The sequence below is a fragment of the Nipponia nippon genome, unplaced genomic scaffold (assembly GCF_047370975.1).
Source record: "Nipponia nippon isolate SJK-2023a ecotype South Korea unplaced genomic scaffold, ASM4737097v1 scaffold_10, whole genome shotgun sequence".
In the NCBI taxonomy this organism is placed as follows: Eukaryota; Metazoa; Chordata; class Aves; order Pelecaniformes; family Threskiornithidae; genus Nipponia; species Nipponia nippon.
This window is the reverse complement of record NW_028262291.1, coordinates 13,368,466-13,390,477: the sequence shown is the minus strand read 5'-3', so window position 1 is coordinate 13,390,477 and position 22,012 is coordinate 13,368,466. Positions and strand designations below refer to the sequence as shown.

Genomic DNA, 22,012 nt, shown 5'->3' with positions numbered 1-22,012 from the left:
GTACATGCAAGAGAAGACAAATACATTTCCTTGGCTCACTGAGCTAGGCCTCCTTTGTACTAATTAGAATTCTCTGAATAAAAATACAGCACAGAGATAGAAATATTAATTCATCTTTTACAGAGAAAAGCAGCCAAATATTGGCATAAGTCACAGGATAACAGCTTGATCCTGCAATCCCTTGCTTGCATGAATAGTCCCATTGACTTTTAGAGTTTGCAGGAATGAGGCTTTACAGTATAGCACAAGGATGCTGGCAGTTTGCCCATGAAGAGAGTTAAGTAAGGTCTAATTCTCCATTAAGGCTGAAGAAATAGGCCTTGGCTGAAGGGAATGTTCCACAGTAGACAGAGCCAAGCAAAAACGCATACTGTGCAATCTATTAACCTAACAAAAATTTGCTATGCTGGTGATGTAAAGGACTTAGCAGAAGGCACATTACATTTCGGAAGTAATTTTTTTTTTAATTGAATTTGGACTCTTCAAACCAGCTCTTCAACAGTCATAACTGCAGGTCTCATTAACAGGAGTGCTTCTAAGAGAACTAATACTCCAGGTACTTCACACAGACACGCTCATTTCTGGTTCATAGATGAAGGATGTTACAAATTCAAGGCATATCATTACCATGTTTTTCCTCCACAAATGAGATCAAACACGCTTTTCCATTGGATTAAGTACTCTGATAATATTTGAAGCTTGCTGGACAAGCACATTTAAATGTAAGTACATTAATAAGCATACTGCTTTGCAATGCTTGCAATGCACGGTGCTAAGACAGAAATAAAGACCAAAAACCTAAATAAAATAATGAAAAGCCTGGTACCTTCTTTGCTTCTAAGTTGTCTCATTCTGGCATTCACAGGCAGGAAAGAAGCATTGCTGAGCAGTTCAGAAGGAGAACTGCAACGCTGAGATTTCTTTATTGAAAGATTAATAGGTTCTTCCAGCACTTTTTGCATAGAAAGAGTTAATTCATTAACTACATCTTGCCCAGCAGTAGCCAAGCTGTTTTCTAGAGGATGATCTACAATATTGAAGTCTTCATTTTCCAGCTTCGGGGAAGGAAAAAAAAAAATCAAATTTTATTATTAGTTTTCTTTCTTTCTGTCTTAAGAAAATAATTTGTAATCACTCTTCAAATACCAGATAAGGAAAATGTTACTTACTGAAATGGCTGCTTTTGACTGACTAACAATAACATGTGCTATCAATGAAAGTGGATTCCCTTTCGGTAGAGGAGTTTTAACGACTCCTACCTTGCACTTAGTGCTGCTCTGGAGTGCATCACCTGGTGCGAGGCCAGCGGCAGCCCCAGCCCCAGGGCTCAGGTCACTTGGAGCTCTGCCCAACGCCAAGCTGTAGCTAGGCACCGACTCTGGTGGAGTATCACAGTCACAAACAGCGTTCGGGGATGGGCCAAGTGTTACAGCAGCTGCACGTTGCATCTGTGGATCAGCCGAGCTAGATAACCTTGTTGAAGGTAATTCCATTTCTAAACTGTTCGAAAAGCCCACAATGCTTAAGGATGCCGAACACTGGGAAAAGAAAAAAGAAAAAAAATCCAATACGTTAATAAGCTTTTCAGCAGCAAAATGCTACTGTTCTTTCTATAATGGATGAGATACTCTGTTTCAGCTATACATAATCAACCAGTTGTGTCACGAGGGCTTGAAAGTATCTATTGTAATCTTATACCATTTCCAAAAGCTTTAGAGTTTCCACCATTAAAACTGAAAACTGGAAAAGGAGACACCTAGGTTACTCTTCTGTGATTTACAAAAAATTACTTCCTTTGATCAGTCCAAGGGATCCTGATTTTTAAGTCCCTACAATGAATGGGAAATCTAAGCATGTAGAATATTGTACTAAATCAATCCTTGATATAAACCCTACTAGCTTCCGTTAAGTTGTTCCAGAAGAAATAAGAGTCAGATCTGAAATTTTCTTCAAAAATCATCTGATCACTTTATTCAGAAAGAAGGTTCAGATCTCACACAAGTGGATGAAACTATTGTTAATGATGCTGAAAACTTTATGCTAGTTACTGAGTCTGTCCTATTAAAACCTAAAGAACTTGCCCTTTAAATATCAGAGTGTAAATCCAGAAACATCCTAATGAGGAAAGGATGTACATGTCTAGTTTGCAAAGAAAGGGAATATTTACCAAAGTCTTTTAAATTGTTTTAGCAACGTGCATTTTCTACTGCCTCCTGATTTGTCACTGTCAAAACCACAGAAACATTGTTATGCAAAACAAAGCAAATCCACCCATCTAGGTGACTTCCTTAAGCTGCCTTCCATCCAGGAATGTGTGACTGTACTGAAATCAGGACTCTTCTGGTGTCCATATGAAGCAAATATAAGCACTCTTAAGAAGTATGCAGATCTGTGTCATTTGAATATGTAATTTTCCATTTATTTCATTATAGCTCATTGGTGTTTCACCCTTGATAATTGACTAAATCCTTTTCTTTTGACTACAATACAGTAAGTAGCACTCATTGTAATATAAATCAAGACAAAAGAAATGTGTTGATTGCATCTGAATTAGAGTTTGATTTCATTATTGTACTTATTTTTCTGCTAGGGACCTGTGATTTAGCAGTGAACCTGAGACAGGACCCATTTCCTAGATTTAATTAGTATTTTTCTCAACTGTTACTCCATTTTGGATTTTGATACCTTTGTCCATCTTAATCCAACAGTGGTAGACAGTAGGCTAGATTGAGCTGTCAGCTGTGCCTGTGTAAATCCTACATAATGCTAAAGAAGCCAGGTCTGAATTCCTCTGCTTGCAATGCATATCACCTATGTGCTAAGAGAACACTCTCCCCACAGACATGAATTTCCACCTAAGGATGTAATTTAATTTCCTTTTCTTCAATTTGCAATAGACACTACAGTAGGAGCTTTGCCTGAACAGTGACCACTTATACCCAATGAGACAAAATAGCCTGCATTTGAGATGGAAAGAGGTCAGCTCTTCTGCAATGCTAGGGAAGGTTTGTGCCATTCTACCACACAGTGCTCTAGTAAGTCTGTTATAAACAGTCCTTTCATGTAGAAGGCTCCTCAGAGAGTACTGGGTTCTCTGCAGCCAGGGTATTGGCCATTTTCCTCCTCTTGAGGCAAATGAACGTCCGTGAATCTAAGCTGTCTGAGCTATAATAACTTCTTGGAACCACCTGGAACTAGTCAAACGCGTTCTTCCTACCTTACATTTGAGCTGAAAACTAGAACACAGCAAATGAAGAAATGCATTGGTGGAGGCATAATTTTGCATATACTCTGTCTGATAGAGCATTCCTAAGAATGCTCAGGTTTCAAACCAAAGGAATATACGTAGGTCAGAAAGGAAGTCCATAAAGATCAAAAATGTTCATTAGCTGTCATAATTGCTTGTGACAGGTTCCTGCACATGCAGTGACAAATGTGGCCTATCAAGTACACATTTTGCTTTTCATTCCATCACTCTTTTTATCACAAGCCTTTTCCAGATGACAAAATAAACATGTGAATTGTTCTCATATCACTTACAGAAAATAAAACAAATAAGCAGAATTCGTGCTTGAACTGAACAGATGGACTGTAATCAGCCTTGCCTTTTCCCCCTTATTTCAAAGTCCATTGTGAGCATTAATTAAGTCCCTGTGAGGTAGTTAAATATTTATTTAGCCAGATTCTCAAGAGCACGAAGCATCCACAAATTCCTCTCTAAGTCAACAGGAACTACCTAATGCTGTGCTCCATTGGAAATGGGCACGCTGAGGCACACACATGGTAGGCACACCACCCAAAGCTGCATAGCAAGTTAACTGGAGACCCTGTGGCTCTTCACTTCTTCTAATCATTACACTCATCCTCCTTTACTTATGTTACGAGAGCGTGCCATCATCTATTACGCATTGAGACCTGACCCTGTGAAGACCCGTCTGTGTGTTACTGTATACACTGCAGGTGAAATATTAGCCCTACTAAGACAACGGTAGGATTACTCCTGGCTTCAGTGAGACAAGTTTACTTACTGGGAGTAGTCACTGGGACAACTCCTACTACAGAAAAAAAAATAGACACACGCATAAGACTTTGTTATAACTACAGTTTTTAGAAAGGTCACATTCAATTGCATTATATGGCTATATCTTTTTTACTCTTCTAGCTAGCATCAGTTTCTTCAGACATCTTTTTAGATTATATAAGCCAATATAAAACCTTACTCTTGTTAAAAAGAAAAAAGAATAATGAGGCCATCAAACTGCCATCTGTCTTTCCCTTGGGGCAAAAGTTAATTTTGTGGTTATTTTAATGATGAAGCAACATTATGATCTTTCAGTGCAAAATATTAAAACTCACAGTTAAGAACAGACACATTCCATTCTGATCCATGGAGCTGCTGTCAAGTGTGAAGTGAACAATGCACTGGGAACAAGGCTCATTAATAGCCTATTAATTCACTCCCTAAAATAATCATTTCTTTTGCCATTAGCAAAAATTTCTCTTTTCCCTTGACAGTTCAGCTAGTTTTTGCAAATGGGATGCCTTTAAAGAATTGATCTCTGTTTTATAAAAGCTCTATTGCTTTTACATTGCACCCTTTGAACAACAACAAGCATTAATTATGCTCTTGGGTAGAGGGTGGCTTCAGCTGTAGGTTAATTTTGAAACTTCTGACATTTTAATGTACAGCCTGGCACATTGAACTACATCTGTGTCATTATAAATGGAATTCTCATTGTCTCATAATTAATTTTGGTCTGATGCTCCTTATAATATAATGGCCGCAGCATCATCACCCCAAAACGCCTTCTACCACAAATTTCATAGCTATGGTAGTGAAAGGTAAGAAGAAAGAACATGCAAAGTGCCTTCAGAGAACAAAAAAGAAACATATTGTTTAGTTCAAATATTTCTTCGATCACTGTTGCATTTACAAAGGTCCAGTGTAAACATGCAGCACTAATACAGAAGAATTCTGAGAAGCAAATACTTACCTTGAAACACTGGGATTAGGATTTGTTAGGATTGTTTTGGCAAAGTCTCAAGGCTGTTGACATTAAGTGTCACAGATAAAGAAAGCTAAAACTAAGAACCGCCAATTCTCTTTGCTATAAGAGAAATAACACACTGCAAATGGTTGCAGAGTAATGAACGGCTGCTATTAAGTGGAGCAATCCCCCTGGCAGCTCATTATGCTAGGAGGTTAAACAAATGTACTACTCCAATCCAGTTGTTTAACTCACCGCACACAGCAGCACTGATAACACAGTCTACACATGCTTCCTATTTGTATTTCCCAATTTCAGAATAGAATCCAAAGGATTTCCTTTCTGTTTTTATGAGAAAAAGAATCCAAATATTCCTTAACATTTTGTCTGAATAAACTGGAGCTGGATTAAAGCAGAAGGAGGAAGAGATTGTATGGAGCAAGCAGCATCATGTTTTATTTATCCTTTTTTCCAGGTCAAAGGAAAAGGTTTTGTTAAATTAACATTCTGGGAAATGTACCTAATTGCATTAAGCATGAACACATTTGTGCTGTAAGCAGCTCAATTCTTTAAAGTCAAAACATACTCTGATACCTTAGGAATTTTCAGGATCCTAAATTCCAGGCTGTTATCATTATTTCCTTCACCTCTAATCCCCCTAAAATTAATAGTAATTAGAAAAAAACCAGCAACAATAAACACACCCTGGTTCCAAGCTCAGATTCAAAGTCCTAGGGTTGGGTATTAAATTATTATTATTTCCAGTCACTAAGCAATGACAACATTCTCAGTGCAATACTAACAAAAATAAAACCTGTGCTGTGCCCCCTAACCCCTCTCCCACAGTTTTCACATGCTTTTAAAGAAAAAAAAATACTACTAGTTAAGCACTTGCCACTGAGATGGAAGAGTTGTTATTAAAATAAAGCTTAGGACAAATGTGTTGGGGCAAAATACCCAAGAACGCCACCTACAGCAGACTGAGATCAACCGTTCTCTCTGATAATCCTGTAGTAACACAGCAGCACTGGCATGTCAGAGCCTAGCAGTTCACACGTATCAAGTCCCAGGAGAGGCTGAGAGGTTCCACCATGAACTGTCACTGTGTTAGTCTTGCATGAAATGCTACCATTGCATAAAATTGGAATAAAACAAAAGCCTCTCTCAGAGTTCTCTCAAGAGTGCTCCTTGGATGGCATTGAATATTTTCTAGGATTTCCTCATTTCTGGTACTTTATGGTGCTTGAGACAAACAGAGCTCTTGAACTAAGAAGCTGGGACTTATTGCGAATCACAAAGAACAATACAATAATCAGCATTATAGCACTATGTAAAATTTCCATGTGCATGCACCTTGATTACTATTTCAGGTCACCCTGTCTCCAAAAGGATTTATCAAAACCACAAAATATAGGGAAAATGGCCAAAGATATAAAGGACTAAAGTATAGAATGGCTTCCATGAAAAATATAAAGACACTAGAGAGACCAGCAATCACTTTTCAGCTTCAAAAAGAAATGTTTGAGAGGAAATTCAATATAGACCTATAAAATACGGATATTATGCAGGTGGTGAATACAGAGTGATTATTCACTGGTTTTCCTAACACAAGAACTACTGAATTATCAGGCAACAGACTTAAAGTAAGCAAACAGAGGGACTTCTCATGCAATGCAAAACTCAGTTGCTGCAGAATGCTGAGGAGACCAACAGTATTAAAATAGACTCAAAAAATGGATTAGACAAATTCACAGAGGAGGGGTCCATGAAGAGCTGCAAAACACAATTGTCTGGGTAGAACCTTCAGTTCAGAAAGTCCCTAAAGTGCTGGTTTTCAGAAGCTGGGATAGTGTATCATCAAAGAATCAATTTATATTTGTCTGTTTCTTATATCCTTTCCTAAACATTTACTATTGGCTATGGCTATAAATGAACAGATACAGCTGTTCAGTAATAATTTACTAATACAGTGCATGACATATTCAGAGATTTATTTTAAGCAGAAGGTGAAATAATAGCTCAAGGGGAGAAACCCTCAAAGGTTGCTAAGGAACATAACCAAACCTGAGTGTGATAAACGCTGTCCAACCTACTCAGCATCCCAGAAAGCACAACCACGAGTGCCCAAGCCAGTTAGGTTTTTAGGATGAGTGGGGACGGTACAGAGTGTTCCACTGCCCAGGACCCAACCCAACAGCTGGACAAGACAAGGAATCCTCCCTCCCAGAAGTCAAGACCCTGCTCCTATCTAGATAAAGGAGTGCATTTATGGAGTGTGAGGAGGAGAGATGTCCAGCTGGCCCTGCAACAACGCCAATGTCTGTTGCAGCAGTACCTGAGGCTCAAACTACAAATTTGTGCCATAGATGTACAGTAATTATGACATTTCTTCAAATGCTCGGTACAGCCATTAGACCTCTTGCTCATCACAGCCACAAATGACAATTAGGTACATGTAAGCAAAACAGGGATTGTATGCCCTTTATTACTCCTGAAAACACAATTAGGCCAAAAATATCTTATTATTCTCGCCTCTGCTCCAGAACAGGTGACCTCTCCAGTCCTGCGTGCAAATTAATAACTCAATATCATACTACGTAAAAGCAACAGGAGGACCATATCATTGCAGAAGGTTAGTAACCCTTTCCACAAAATTGTTAATCTAATTGAGTACTCATTCCTTCACACTACAACTTAGCAATTCAATAGCTTGTATAAAATCTGTTTGCTAGAGCTTGGCACAATTCCCCAGAACAGAAGTGCAGGTATCACAAAAGTTATTCTGAGATCTGTCCTCTGTCTTGCTGGCATTCTTAGTGCAGAGGTTGGGTATTTGACAGGTGTGGAGACGGAACAACTCCACAATCCAAGACAGAGGTCCCGGCTACATAAATAAAGTATACTGACAGGGGAGCATGAAGAGAAAATTATATCCATTTTGCACACAGACAGAAAACTTCCATTGCTAGTGTTGCATTCTTAAAAGGTGCTAATCAAGTCCAAAGTTATGCTAAGTGCAGTACTTAACTTATATCAAACAATCAATGGTCTAAGTATAGAAACTAATTGTAAGAATAAATATTCCGCACAAAATATTCAATTCACAAAGAATAGTTAGAGGAATACACAGGAAGACAGAAAGACGACAAAATATCACCATTAATGTTCCAAAAACAGTGAAATAAATTAAAACAAGCCCACACATAACTGAAGTTACATGTTTAGAGACTATACTATACACATGCATACAGAGCAGGTGGGCACAGACAGGAATTACTCTGAACTTTAAGACAGCAATAGCCTTGATGCCAATGTTTCTGATCGACACCAGCTAGAAAACCCTACTTTATATGACTGGAAAGCCAAAATTCTATCTGCTCAGTGAAGCTAGATTTAATTTTTGTCCTGATAAATGGTGAAATGTAAGACACAAGGACATTTTACAAGTGTGTTAAGTATTTCATCCTTGCTTCTCTACTTCTGCTTATCAATAACCAGCTTTCAGTGTGAGAGACAGAAAACAGGACTCATCAGAAGAACTTGAACAGGCATTCTTTGAACTCAAAGGCACTCACATGGCATACGAGTGCCTCACACCGTGGTGTAACGGCTTCACTAGCACTTGTCTGGGATGATCTGAATAACGTACTTGTGGTTTCCTTGTTTATGAGTAATGTTGTGATCCCAAACTATTAATAGCATCCGCTCTGTATTGCTTCACACATAAATATGTTCCCATATGCAGACAATTAATCTCGTTATCAGTCAATAGTATCAAATGCATACCGTAAACATGTTTCAAAATTAATGCACAGATGTTTAATTACAGGAGCAATCAAGTCTTACCCCATCCAAAATAAAGGAAACCACTGGGCTAATGGAAGCTTTTATTTTTTGACAGATCTTAGCAAGCATATCACTAAACAGTTAATTCTGAGTTTTGCTACATCCTAGTTCACACTGCTTTCTCTTTAACGAAAGAACCTCAGCAGCCAGAGAATTACCTGCTCCACTAGGAATGCTGTGCACAAGAGTTCAGCGGAACAGCAACACAAGGCCAAGAAGTACAATACCAATTATTCTCCAAAAGGCAGAATACAGTTCTCTCCAGGTAGCAAAAGGTTTCTCTAGCCATTTTCTCTACCATATTTTCCAAGTGCAGTATTTTAGACTTCTCCACATTCACTTTTTCCATGTCCTCCAAGAACTTGAGAGAGATGAAATATTCTGAATACAGGCCATATGAAAGTAAATAGACAAACACCTATACAGAAATCTTTGTCTCAAGATGAGCATGAAAACATTTAATCAGGTGAAACAGAGATGAAAATGAATAGACACATCCCCTTGTTCTTAAATAGCAACTGATCTCCCATTTAAACCTAGATTTACTCTAATTGTCAGCAAAAGCAGTAGAACATCTTTAAACAACATTCATGAAGAATATATTTCAAGGGTTTCTTTACTGCACTGTTTCCCTTCATCATTTCTAACTAGCCATGGCCAGAGCTGTGAGTACATTATGGCTTCATCCAAAACAGCTCATTACAAGAGATAAATACAAGCTAAGATGGTGTACCGTAGCTGTTGAATGTCCTCATTTCTTGCAGAGGTACCAGGAAACTAGTAAAAAACCAGACACACTTGTGCTTTCTGCACAAGAGCATACACTTCTCAGCACCATCAGAAAAATTTTCTTTTTTTTTTTTGTCAGAGTATCCTGCTCTTGCTGCCTTCTCAACTTGTACAGCAACGAATCAGCCCTTCTTCCTTTTTTTCTCCTCCTTTTCCCATCAGACTACACTAGTCTCTCTTGCACATCTGCTTCCATTTTCTTCCCTCTTTCTGACTTTTCATGTTTAAGCTGTTGGTAGTAACTTTCCTTTACAGGTCCAGAAGACAAAGGACAGCTTCTTCAACATGCATGTAGAAAAAGCCTCCAAAAGCTAGTTGGTTAGCATTACCATTCATTTTCACAAATAACTTTGAGGGTGTGTCTGCATTACAAGAAAAGTATGTGCTCAGGTTCATGGTCTTGCTCAGGCCGTAAATACACATCTTCAATTTTTACAATCTTATCCTAAAGTAAAGGTAGCCTTATCCTAGAAAATTTGCATAGCTTTCCTCATTCCTGTGCTCTGTCATCAGAGGTTAAGGGAGATATGCTTCCACATGTGAAAGTTCAGAGCCAAAGAGCATCATCTCAGAATGCTGTGATACTATCAGCCTGATCCAGAAATTCCATCACATCTACAGGATTAAGTTACCAATTGCAGATTTCTTTGTGGCTTCCAAATCTGATTTGCATGTTGCTTCCAGACCCTCAGTAATCATTACCTGTCTGTGTCTCTACAATTCCCAAAAGGATCTCCAACAACTCTCTGAATGGGTATTGCATCATAAATATGTTGGGTCAACAAAGCTACATACTAAAGAAGGATAAAATAACTTCCTTTTTGGGGCTAGTAAGGAAAGACAAGTTCTTCCACAATATTCCACACACAAATTCCAAGAAAAATATCCATGAGAGACTTCTATGTGGTACACAACATGGGTCATGCACAGAAGTACCAAACAGATTTGAGCAACCAGAATATGAAGTGCTGTTTGGAGGGTTTTAAACAAACTGTACGGAGAGGTAAAAGGCAGCTTCTCTGCCTCAAATGCACAGGTGATATCCAGAGCCACCAAGGAGCTACTGATAAAGATGAGCCCTCCTGGTTTTGTGTATGCTGCGTCTTCAATAGTTAGGGCGTCCCAGCAGGTGGAAGGATCAAAGCATGGCCCTATTATGTGCTGAAATATTCTAGAGTTACAGAAATCTATGATTTTTCTGCTTATACATGAACAAGAAGAAGGAGTAGAACAGAATTATATCCCTTTCAGACACCACACCTTCAGTAACAGTTAGTGTTGTTATTTCCAGGGCAACTATTTTGAAGGATGTTTCTCAGGCCTGATTTCATCAGAATCTATGACTCTTTTTTGTTTTGTTTTGTTTCCCCTCCAAATTAAGTGCTGCTAGTATGGTCGTTAGCAAGTCCTGATAGTTAAATCCCTAGAGAAAGGGACTGGACAGAATTTACTCAGTGAAGAAATAGGTCTTCTATTTATTTACCGGTTCATGCTTAACAATAGTGCCAGCCAGAGCTAAACACTACCTGCTGCTCCTGGCTACAACACAGTGTGTAGGCATCTTACTGGGAGATGCACTCTAGGTTAGGCTATGACTGTCTTCCAAGATTTACAAGCCATTTTGCCGATTTCTACTGTATTTTAATTTTTTCAACCTGATTGCAAATTCCAATGCCATGTTATATTCAATATTATCAAATCATGTTTTCCCTTTAAAATATTTTTTTTAAAAAAGTTCTTTATACCTTTCTGACTGGATGGAAAGCTGATTGTTGCAACGTGCTCTCAGGGGAGTGACTGCTGACACTGGCTGCTTCATCTGGTGACTGTGACAGGGAGGGACTATCACTTTTGTCAAGAGGAATTACAGGCTTCTGGGCATCAAGTTCAGTGGGACTCTCACAGACCTACAAATCACAATTAAGAATTTGTATTTTCAAAATCTCAGAAAGAAAAATGGTAACAAAGTCACATCAACTCACAGCATACATAATATGACAAGTCTGGAAAGACTCTAAAACAACAAAGATATGCAAAGTAACCCTAAGTAGAGCTATAAACGAATAGAGAAAGATTTCTCTCAAACATTAATGAATTAAAAAAAAAATTTAATAAAGCTGCTGAAATGTACAGCTATTCCAAAAGCCTGCAGTCTGCCCCTACAGATAAGCCATTTTTTGAGAGCTATCCAGTGTGGGAACTCCACAGAATTTGCACAATGGGAAGTCCCAGCCACCTTTCTGCTGCAATCCCCACTGTTTTGAATGAGTTTCAAAGCCACCTTATTGTGCACCTTATCTGCCTTGTTGTTTGGACGCTCACCACCAAGCACTGTCCCTGTTTCAAAAGCAGGATTCTCACCAACAGAGGAAAAGGGGAGAAATTAGCCCTGCTGACAAAACTGTAACAGAACAGCGTGTATGAATACTGATGAAAATCTTAAAGGACATGATGCAGTAGCAAGAGCGGTTACTAGTAGAATGGGAAATAACTCTCAGACTGAAAAAAAAAAGGTGTCCTTTACTCCCTTTTCATTAATCATTCAGAATCAAAAGGGAATCTTTTTCAAGACCTCAGGGCTTAAAGTTTCCAGTAAAAAGTAGTTGAAATGGAGAGTGAGACTACTGCAGTCCTCCAGTTACCTGTTCACAAAGGAGGAATAATGATGCTTTTATTCTCCCACCTGCTGCTCACCTTGTCTATTTAGAGATTCAGATCTTTGGCATCCAGGTTGTTTATGCAGCACTTTACAGAAAATTTTGGCCCAATCTGCATGAGGCATGAAGCCTCTGCTGAATACAAACATAGACAAGACAACAACAGAAAGTTCAACCAAATATGTGAAATCTCAAAGGTGTCTCCCATTTCTGAGCTTACATTGACTAAACATAATAGGAAAGAACGTTCAGAGAACTTACTTGTGTTTCATCTTGGATTTGTTGCTGAACTGGGGCTGGCTGCCTCACTATGTAGTTGATTTGACCAACTATGGTCTGTTGGACATGCTGAGGTGGCTTGGCTTGGTTCAGCTGCAAGCTGGACTGTCCTTGGGCCTGCAGAAGAAGCTCCAGATCCTTTTTCATCTCCTCCAGTTCAAACTGGTGGTGCATTATGTCCAGGCTCTGCTGGATGACGTGTTTGTGGGTGTTCTCGTTCTGACCTGATGGTGGCGATGCTGGTGGCAGCTGCTGCTGCTGCTGTGGTGGCTGCTGCAAGTGATTAGATTTTATCTTCTGGAGATGACCAAGTTGCACTTGCACAGATGATGTCTGCAAAGAAGCCTGTGTGCGGAATGGCTGTGGATGGCTCATGTGAACTTGCTGAGCCTCATGTGATACAACAGCATAACCCAGGGGTGCAGTCTGCTGCAGCTGCTGGGATGGTAAGTGCTTTCCCATCCTCCCAGACACGTTCTCTGGCTCTGACCGCAACTGCTGTTCCAGCCCAGACTGCGTTACCTTCATAGGCTGGGGGGCACCCTTTTGCTCTTTCTCATGTTGCTGCATGCTGTACTGCAGAGGGAAGTGCTGCTGATGCAGTCCAGGTGGTTGTCGAAAATTCTGATGGCGGTTTATGTCCTGGTAAGAAGGCTGAGCTTTGTTTGGGTGAGGTATGCTGAAGCAGTGCGAGCAACACACAGGCGTAGGACACTGAACTGCAGGTGGAAATTGATGTGGCTGGCTATTCACAGGCTCCAGCTGTGATGCTGGTGAACAGTTCCCATGATACAAAGAGGTCTGTAATCCTTGCACATTTCCAAAGAGAAGCACATCTGAGTGAGAAATGTGTCCACCTTCCACAGTGAAACCTCCTGGAAAAAACAGCAAATTTACTCCCTCCTAAGATCTTGACAAATTTACACTATAAAAACTGTGAACGATGGCCATTTCCTTGCTTCATTTCAAATATAAAAGATATTCAAATATCCTATCCAAACAGTCCTTCAACATACCTTCAAGACAAATTTTTCAAGATTTTTCAGTGATTTAAAATCACACCAAAGTCCCACTGATGTCAGTGGAAGTCATGGTCAAATTACCAGCAAATGCTTTGAAAAATTGACCTCAACTTATTTTATTTTAACTGATGGATATGGCTTATACTTTCATTTTTTTACTGAAGTATGAGGATATCTTCTCATCCATAAGCACAGGTACAAAAGACTGCTTCTAGCATGAAAGTGACAAAAATAAAAGAGATTGATGTTATGTAGGTGAGAATCATAAAAGCTAGAAATAGAAGTGACCTATGAACTGATCTTGTCCATGCTTTTAGTCAAGAGAAGATTACTCCCTGTAATACTTTTGATAGTATTTTACCCCATCTAATTTTAAATATCTTAAAATGGGAAGAGAACCAATCTTTTAGGCCATTGATTGGCCCACTGAACTGAATTTACTGTAAAACCCCACTGCAGTTGGGAAATTTATAGCTGGTGGGAAACAAAGTCACAGTATGCACAATCATTATATAAATAACACTGTAATTATTATACAGTCAATGTCTTAAAGTCATCTTTGTGCCCGTTAATTGTAAGTGTCTCAAGCACTGCTCAGGTCCCTTGGCTGCTAAGATACTAAAGGATCTGAGGAGCACAGGCATGACTGAGCCTGGCTGCCCCTGGGTAAGGCAGAGGAAATAGTACAAGGCCCACTGCACATACCCCATTTCACCCAGGGTATGCCTTACAGGACTGCCAGAGTCACAGTGTTGTACAGAGCTATTGCTTGCTGGGAAAGAACTGAATTTCAAATACATTGGGCAAAGTCAAGGCTGTTTGATAGCCAGCAGTGCTACATTTTAAGTAATTTCAGTTAAAAGTTATTTGTTTAGTCCTGTACAGTGTTTCTGCTAAACTAGTAGTTGTGTTTTTACATTGTGATTTTGTAAGACCATCAAAGATTATATTTATAGAGTGTATTTCTAGGTAATGTTTATAAGGTAATATTTATATACAATGATGTCTTTTAATAGGTGAATTGATATAACTGGAGAGAAAAACAGGAAAGTTCAGCCACACTAGCTTTTCTTCAGAATGTGACAAGAGGTACAAAACTGGAAGTCAAAACAAAAAAGGAGAGCACTTTAGAGAAAGTACTGTGTTGCCTATATCTGTCTTGTCTAGCTTGGGGCACTTGCCTAATAAACAACAATATATTTGTCTTACCCAAATTGGACAGGTGTTTAGTCCAGTAGGAGGGATCCCAAGTAAATCTGATCTTCAGAGGAGGGCCTATGTCTGTGTTACAGTTTGTCTCTAACAAGCGCTGGATCTGAAATACAATCTGGTGACAAATCAAAGGATGATGATTTTATTCACAATTATAAGATCATGAAAAATGTTTTATTTGAGAAACATTAAATCCTTAAAACAGTTCTCACATTTAGTGCACAATTTCAATTTACTGAGAAAATAAGTATTGCTCTTACCAGTTCTTTACTGAAGAGAAATGGGATACTGTTTTTACCGCACACTGCCCAGCTGATGAAGTTCTGCACATGTTCTACCTGTCTGCTTAAAACCACAACACCTTGCAGTTGTTGCTCCAATTTCTGCTTCCTTTCACTGGTGATTTTCTGTTAATAATATGAATCAGAAGAAGATAGTTGTCATTCTTTAGACACACATAATGCATACAATCATTGGCACTACATTATGCATTATTTGCAGGGACACTGTTATTTAGAATCTCTTTAAACCACCAATCATAAAAAGAAAGCAAATCCTATTCAACAGATATGTCTGAGTTCAGGAAGAACAATGACTTCTCCAGCAGCAACCAACCTACATCATTCTGGCCTTGGTTTAACAGACTAATGTAACATAAGAAAGCTGTAGAAGTTGGATCAAATTTGCACCTGAACCACTTTCTTGTCTGTTACAATATACAACAGAAGAGACCCAAGAAATAATACATAAAGAGGGGAAGCATGCAGCATTTCCTCAGAATGGTCTTCCAGTCCCCAGCAATTCATGATTTAGGAACCACAAAGACAGAGGCTACATTATCACCCTCAGTGTATTTTTTTTATGAATTCGTCTAATTACTTTTGAACCCACACACAATATCTTGCAGCAAGGAGTTCCACACTTATTTACCGTTATGAGAAGAACTATCTGCCCTTGTTTGATTTGAACCCGGCACCTCTGGATTTCATTTGATGATACCCACTATGTGCACTTCAACAGAGCACTGTGCATATACTTCAAGTGTACGTGCAGTTTGGTTGTGGTTATAGATAACTCAGACAAACACTGAAATGTTGTCAAAACACATGAAGGCTGAATTTACTTCATGTTTAATAATACTGAAACGAGAACATACGTTTCTCTTTTTTGTAAAGCTACTTAGCTGAGTAGCTGTATTTGAGAGAAATATGTAAGTTCAAAGGTAGCCAGCAAGTGCTGAGTGCCTTGTCTTTCCAATACCTGCTAAAATTACCCAAGAATAACTAAGAACTGAAAATTCTGATCAGATCTGACAGCAATTTTTGTGCTCAGCACATTTCAAAATAAAATCATATATATCATTCATATATATATATCATATAACTGGACATCCAAAAACTGAAGAGTCAAAACTGCAGGCTCTGTTACACAAAGCAGATCAGAGGATCATTCTCAAAACAGGATATTAAATGTGCTGCTAGTCGTCGCCTACAAATTAAACATTAAAACCAGAAGCTGGTTTGTTTTGGAAGTACTCAAAAGGTGCACACGTATTCTCTGTAACTGCATTAGAAAATGTGGTTAACTCATGATAAGCAATCATTTTGCCACTTCATCTTGAATCTTTGCCAACCATTGATTCCACATAAAATGCAGAAAAAAAAAAAAAAAGAAATATTTGAAAACAAAAGCAAAGGGACAATAACTCTCAGAGTCTATATTCTTTCCATTGGCACTGGGATTAAATTTAATTTAGTTTAATTTCCCAAGGTATCAAAGAAACTATGCTTACTTACTTCAAGTTGTTCAAGAAGGATGTTTGTTCGTTTATTGATTTCATTCATCAAAACCATCTTGGCCATTTTTATTTGATTTTCTACCTTTTTGTATAAATGTTTTACTTCAAGCAACCTATAGGTAAGAGACACACATCCCTGGATGAGCCAACTGGTATGTCATTTATTCAGAGCTTAGTAGTTAATTGTTACAAGAACTGATCTAAATATTGACAGAGACCTCCAATGAAAGTTGTACCATTTCCCATAAGTTCTCCCACACTTATCTTCAAACAAAGACTCATAGAATGGTTTGGCTTGGAAGGAACCTTTAAAGGTCATCTAGTCCAACCCCTCCTGCAAGGAGCAGGGACATCTTCAACTAGAGCAGGTTGCTCAGAGCCCCGTCCAACCTGACCTTGAATGTTTCCAGGGGCGGGGCATCTACCACCTCTCTGGGCAACCTGTTCCAGTGTTTCACCACCCTCATCGTAAAACATTTCTCCCTTGTATCTAGTATGAGTCTACCCTCTTTCAGTTTAAAACCACTACCCCCTGTCCTATCGCTACAGGCCCTACTAAAAGGCTTGTCCCCATCTTTCTTAGAAGCCCGCTTTAAGTATTGAAAGGCCACAATCAGGTCTCCCCGGAGCCTTCTCTTCTTCAGGCTGAACAACCCCAACTCTCTCAGCCTGTTCTCATAGCAGAGGTGCTCCATCCCTCTGATAATTTTTGTGACCCTCCTCTGGACCTGCTCCAACAGGTCCATGTCTTTCCTGTGCAGAGGAATCCAGAGCTGCATGCAGTACTCCAGGTGGGGTCTCACCAGGGCAGAGTAGAGGGGCAGAATCACCTCCCTTGACCTGCTGGCCATGCTTCTTTTGATGCAGCCCAGCACACGGTTGGCTTTCTGGGCTGCAAGCACACATCACCAGCTCATGTCCAGTTTTTCATCCACCAGTACCCCCAAGTCCTTCTCGGCAGGGCTGCTCTCAAATCCCTTCATCCCCCAGCCTGTACTGATATCCGGGGTTGCCCCAACCCAGGTGCAGGACCTTGCGCTTGGCCTTGTTGAACCTCAAGACGTTCACACGGGCCCACTTCTTGAGCTTGTCCAGGTCCCTCTGAATGGCATCCCATCCCTCAGGCATGTCAGCTGCACCACTCAGCTTGGTGTCATCAGCAAACTTGCTGAGGCGCACTCAATCCCACTGTCTATGTCATTGATGAAGATACTAAACAGCACTGGTCCCAATACAGACCCCCAAGGGACACCACTTGTCACTGATCTCCATCTGGCCATTAAGCCGTTGACCACTACCCTCTGGCTGTGACATGCCAATGCTGACTGACTCTCCCAAACATCAAGCCAAGAACAGTCTTAAGTTCTTTGTCAACAAACACACACAGAAGCCATATCAAAAAAAACTTTCACTTTATAGTAGACTATAAGTAGTATAGAGGTGTTTGAAATGGTTTTATTAATGCAGAAGAAAGATCCAACAGCTAACAAATATACAGTCAGTAGCTGAAATCCAGTTCATATAATGAAATATTTTCATTTTTATACTAGTCTTGACTGGAATTGCAGTTTGATTTGAGATTTCTTGAAGAAATAAGGTATTTTTAAAATAGTCTTTATTTCTAATCTTTTCAAATTCTAGTTTGAAAACAGATTATACAAAGAAATCTTAACTCTGAAGTCAGTTATCACATGCCTTGTAAGGACTATGGGATCATGTATTACAATGCCATGACTTGTCAGTACCATTTAAACATGAATTTGGTATTTTTAATCTTCCTATGATTTCCTATCCTCCAAGAAAAAAAAAATACAGCATCCGCATTTACTTTTGTTAACCTACATTTAGTGAAAATAATATTTTTGCTGATCACCCACTTTCATGAAAAAAAGTGCATAGCATTTACCTGTCTTCAATCTGTTTAACTGAAACCTGAATCCCATTTTTTTTCTCTTCCACTTTAGTTATGACATTTTCCAGGATAACTCTCTGATTTCGCAAAGCTTCGTCAAGATGTCTGAACCTGTGAAAGAAGGGGAAATTCTCATGCCATGTTTTTTTCTGTTGATAAGTAATCAACTTAGCAGTTGATAACTTTAGGGGACCAGCTGCCTTAATACCTGTCTGGACATGGTCCCCTGCTTCTTTCCTACTACAAATGTTCTCCGTGACAGCCAAACTTTGTCATCCCTCATATAGGCAGGCTCATCTCACAAAAAGTGTCAGTGTGTATAGACAGTTCCTTACATGGCTCACACACTTCCACAGGCAAACAGCATGCTTAAGTGTTGGTAACTCTGGTCTTGATGTCTTTGACAAACAGAAGTATTTGAACCATGCTAAGTATTGAGTTCAACTTGTGCGCCTTTGAGCATAATCACAAGGAACTATATGCATGCGTACATAGTACCTGGGTGGACAATACAATTGGGAAGGTACACACTGCTGAGAGCAATGAGTGATTCCACGAGGGCAGTAACCCATGCGTTGCACTGCTTGGGCATAACACAACTGAACTGCGTTTCCTGTGGCTTTTAAGATTGGACTAGCCTGCAACTTCAGCTGACAGGAAATGCAGATGAACAGTCTTAAATCTAAATTAGCTACAGTTTTAGACAGGATTATGATTAAGTAATCAATGCGTGGTACCTGTGTTCCTTATGCTCTATCAGAAGGCAGCCGCGGCACGTAAGGGTATCGCAGGTCTCACAAAACAGCTTGAGTGGCTCTTGAGTGTGCACTGGACAAAATAAGGAAAACTCGTTTGCTTCATCTTCAGTTGCTGAGGAATATAAAGCAATGGTGTCATTGACAAGGACTACTATTATAGTTCTGAAAAAGAGTTGCCAAACTTTCACAATTTTACTGAAAGTCTTGATGTTATTTTTAAAAGATCCAGATCGTGGAACCATCTGATTATATGAAGCAGGGTTTATGTTTTTTTCCTGGCCTTACACATCCTACAAACGGAGCACATCAAAGGAGTTCAGAAACAAGTCATCAAACCAAATTCATATTGTCCTCTAAACTCTCATGAGTTTTAAATACCTCTCATGATTTTGGGCACCTGCCTCACAACTTTGAATGCCCTAGTCTGGCAAAGGAGTCAACAAAACTGTATTGTAAAATGTAGAAGAGCAAACATATTAAATAAACCTGAAGTCACAGCAGAAGTAAGGAAATCTTTTGTTCTTAAGAAGTCACATGGGGAATTGTTTTTCAAACTTGTGTTTGTTGTAAATGCAGTACATAAACTTCAGCAGCTAGGGAATGTTGATACTGGGCACTAAAACCTGTTCTTAAAAGGATTTTCTAAAGAGTAATGTGATGGAAAGTGAGAATGGACAGTGGATATGTAAAGTGGAAGCATTGCTCCTGTACAGTCTATTCTTGCCTCCTTTCCTGGATATGGTAGAATTGTTTTAGAAAGAAGAAACACTGTCAATGAAAGAACGCAAAAAAAACCACTAAACCATGGCAAAACAAAACCCCCTCCACTGAAGTTAGACATTCACAAGTACCTCTACCTTAATAGTTAAGGCAGGGAGGGGGAAGATCTTTCCTTGGATCCCAAAAAAATGCAGACTCCAGAGCCTTATTTTATAATCAGTGTAAGGACCACCCATCATTATTACTGGTGAAAAATATTATTTTCTCAAAATGGTCAAAAAGCACAAGCAATGCTAAAGTACAGTGACAGATTTATGCAGGTCAGTGTCCAAATCCTCTGTCCACAGAACCATCAACATTATTAACACATAGGGACATATACAGGGACAGGAAAAGCACATGATTGCATCCTCAAAAGTATTCCTACAAAGAAACTATCCCATTATTCTTTACCAACACACGAGAAATTAAACAAAACAATCATCACTAGATAACACTTACTGATACAAACTTCAAATGAAATAAAAACATTACTTATTTATATATCATTATTTGCTTATATAACATGAGAAAAATGTTTCAGTTTTCCCATACTAAAGCTATCTTACTCATCCAAACATTTAAAAAAAAACAACTTGTGGCAGGGACCATGCTCTCATCCTGTAGCAAAATGGAGCCCTTTATAGAATCAAGCCTCTGAAGTGATACTATTGCAATAACACAAGCACACAGTGTGCAGCAAGCTATACCAATTCAGTCACTTTATTTTCAAATCGGAAAATGCACAATATAGAAGTAGAAAGGCTACGAAAATCTGATGGCTGACAAAAAGAATGAAAATATGGAGAAAATCTATGCCATGCTCTAAAGAAAATATGCCAAATTTCCTACTGTTTAGATTGCTATCTACTCTAAATGTTTCTGAGATGGTTGATTTACTTCCTCCAGCTCAATTGGCTTTCCCCTCCTCCTCCTTAATGTAATGTGCAAGAAGATAATTTGTGATAGATTAGGCCAAGATTTTTATGTAACAGCATTACATAGTTCACATTGTTATGACTTATTTACTAAAGTATCATGCTTTATTCTTCAGGAAAGGTTATTGTTTTATGTTATTATTGAATCAAATGTTAATAGATAGCATTATTAAAAGAGGAAATTGGATCAGAGGCTTTTTTAGCCCACTCCAATATTTTTTCTGTCAAGGTACAAACTGAACTCACCTCAACAGCAATTTTTTTCTGATTGTGCTGCAAAGATGTACTTCTGCATTAAAACCTGCAGCTGACAATGCAAATAATATGTAACCAAACAGGTTGTATAACCAATATATAACCAAGGTAGATGTTGAAGATCATCTTTTCTTCCCCTATGGAGTCAGATATTATATCTTAAAAGAAAAATAAAAACCCCATAATAACTGTCTCAATTTTCATGAGCTGGAAAAGCCCCTCTAAGTGATCAGCATCTGCAGAGCATGCAAGCTGTTTTTCTGACAATTCAGGATCAAATTATCCATATTAAACTCCAACTTATAATGAGATGTGGTCTTTAAGGTCCAAGTATAATGAAGCCTAGTCACAATCTTATATAAGGATTTCTCCATTATTCTCTCTCTGAAGGGTTCTTTAGCCTTTGGATGATTGCAAACATCCCAGAGAAATCAGTGGGGTTTTTTAGTACTGTGTGAGATTTGAGAGACAAGCAGATTTCAAATGCAAACTAAGGATAAAAATCAATGTTATCTAATTACAACACAGACCCACAGCCTCTGCCACTAGTAATTCCCTGATTCAATTGGCATATCAGTGAGAATTGCCACTGAGCCATGGTATTCTCAACCTGCTTTATACTCAGCTCGGGACTACACTCTTCAGTTTTAAAATAAGATGAATTCTTACAAATCAGATGCTAAACAAGGGCACAAGCCTGTTTTTTCTAGGAGCAGACATTGTGACCAGAGCTTCCTGAAAAGAACCTCACTTGAAGAACAGTGAAAGTTTAGTTGCCCTAAATTCTGAATTAACATCA

At 38.9% G+C, this 22,012-nt stretch overlaps 1 protein-coding gene across 4 annotated transcripts in view; it reads right to left on the bottom strand.

Annotated features, from left to right (window-relative positions):
- The window catches only part of TRIM66 (tripartite motif containing 66), a 58,765-nt gene that overhangs the window by 13,026 nt on the left and 23,727 nt on the right, over positions 1 to 22,012 (bottom strand). For all 4 annotated transcript variants that reach the window (XM_087745566.1, XM_009461465.2, XM_087745568.1 and 1 more), the window contains 9 exons: positions 19,241 to 19,373; positions 18,498 to 18,614; positions 16,590 to 16,704; positions 15,054 to 15,200; positions 14,791 to 14,908; positions 12,542 to 13,434; positions 11,369 to 11,530; positions 1,260 to 1,538; positions 827 to 1,055 (listed from right to left, as the gene is read on the bottom strand). In XM_087745566.1, the coding sequence (XP_087601692.1) occupies positions 827 to 1,055; positions 1,260 to 1,538; positions 11,369 to 11,530; positions 12,542 to 13,434; positions 14,791 to 14,908; positions 15,054 to 15,200; positions 16,590 to 16,704; positions 18,498 to 18,614; positions 19,241 to 19,373 (2,193 nt within the window). The remainder of the gene's footprint in view (positions 1 to 826; positions 1,056 to 1,259; positions 1,539 to 11,368; positions 11,531 to 12,541; positions 13,435 to 14,790; positions 14,909 to 15,053; positions 15,201 to 16,589; positions 16,705 to 18,497; positions 18,615 to 19,240; positions 19,374 to 22,012) is intronic.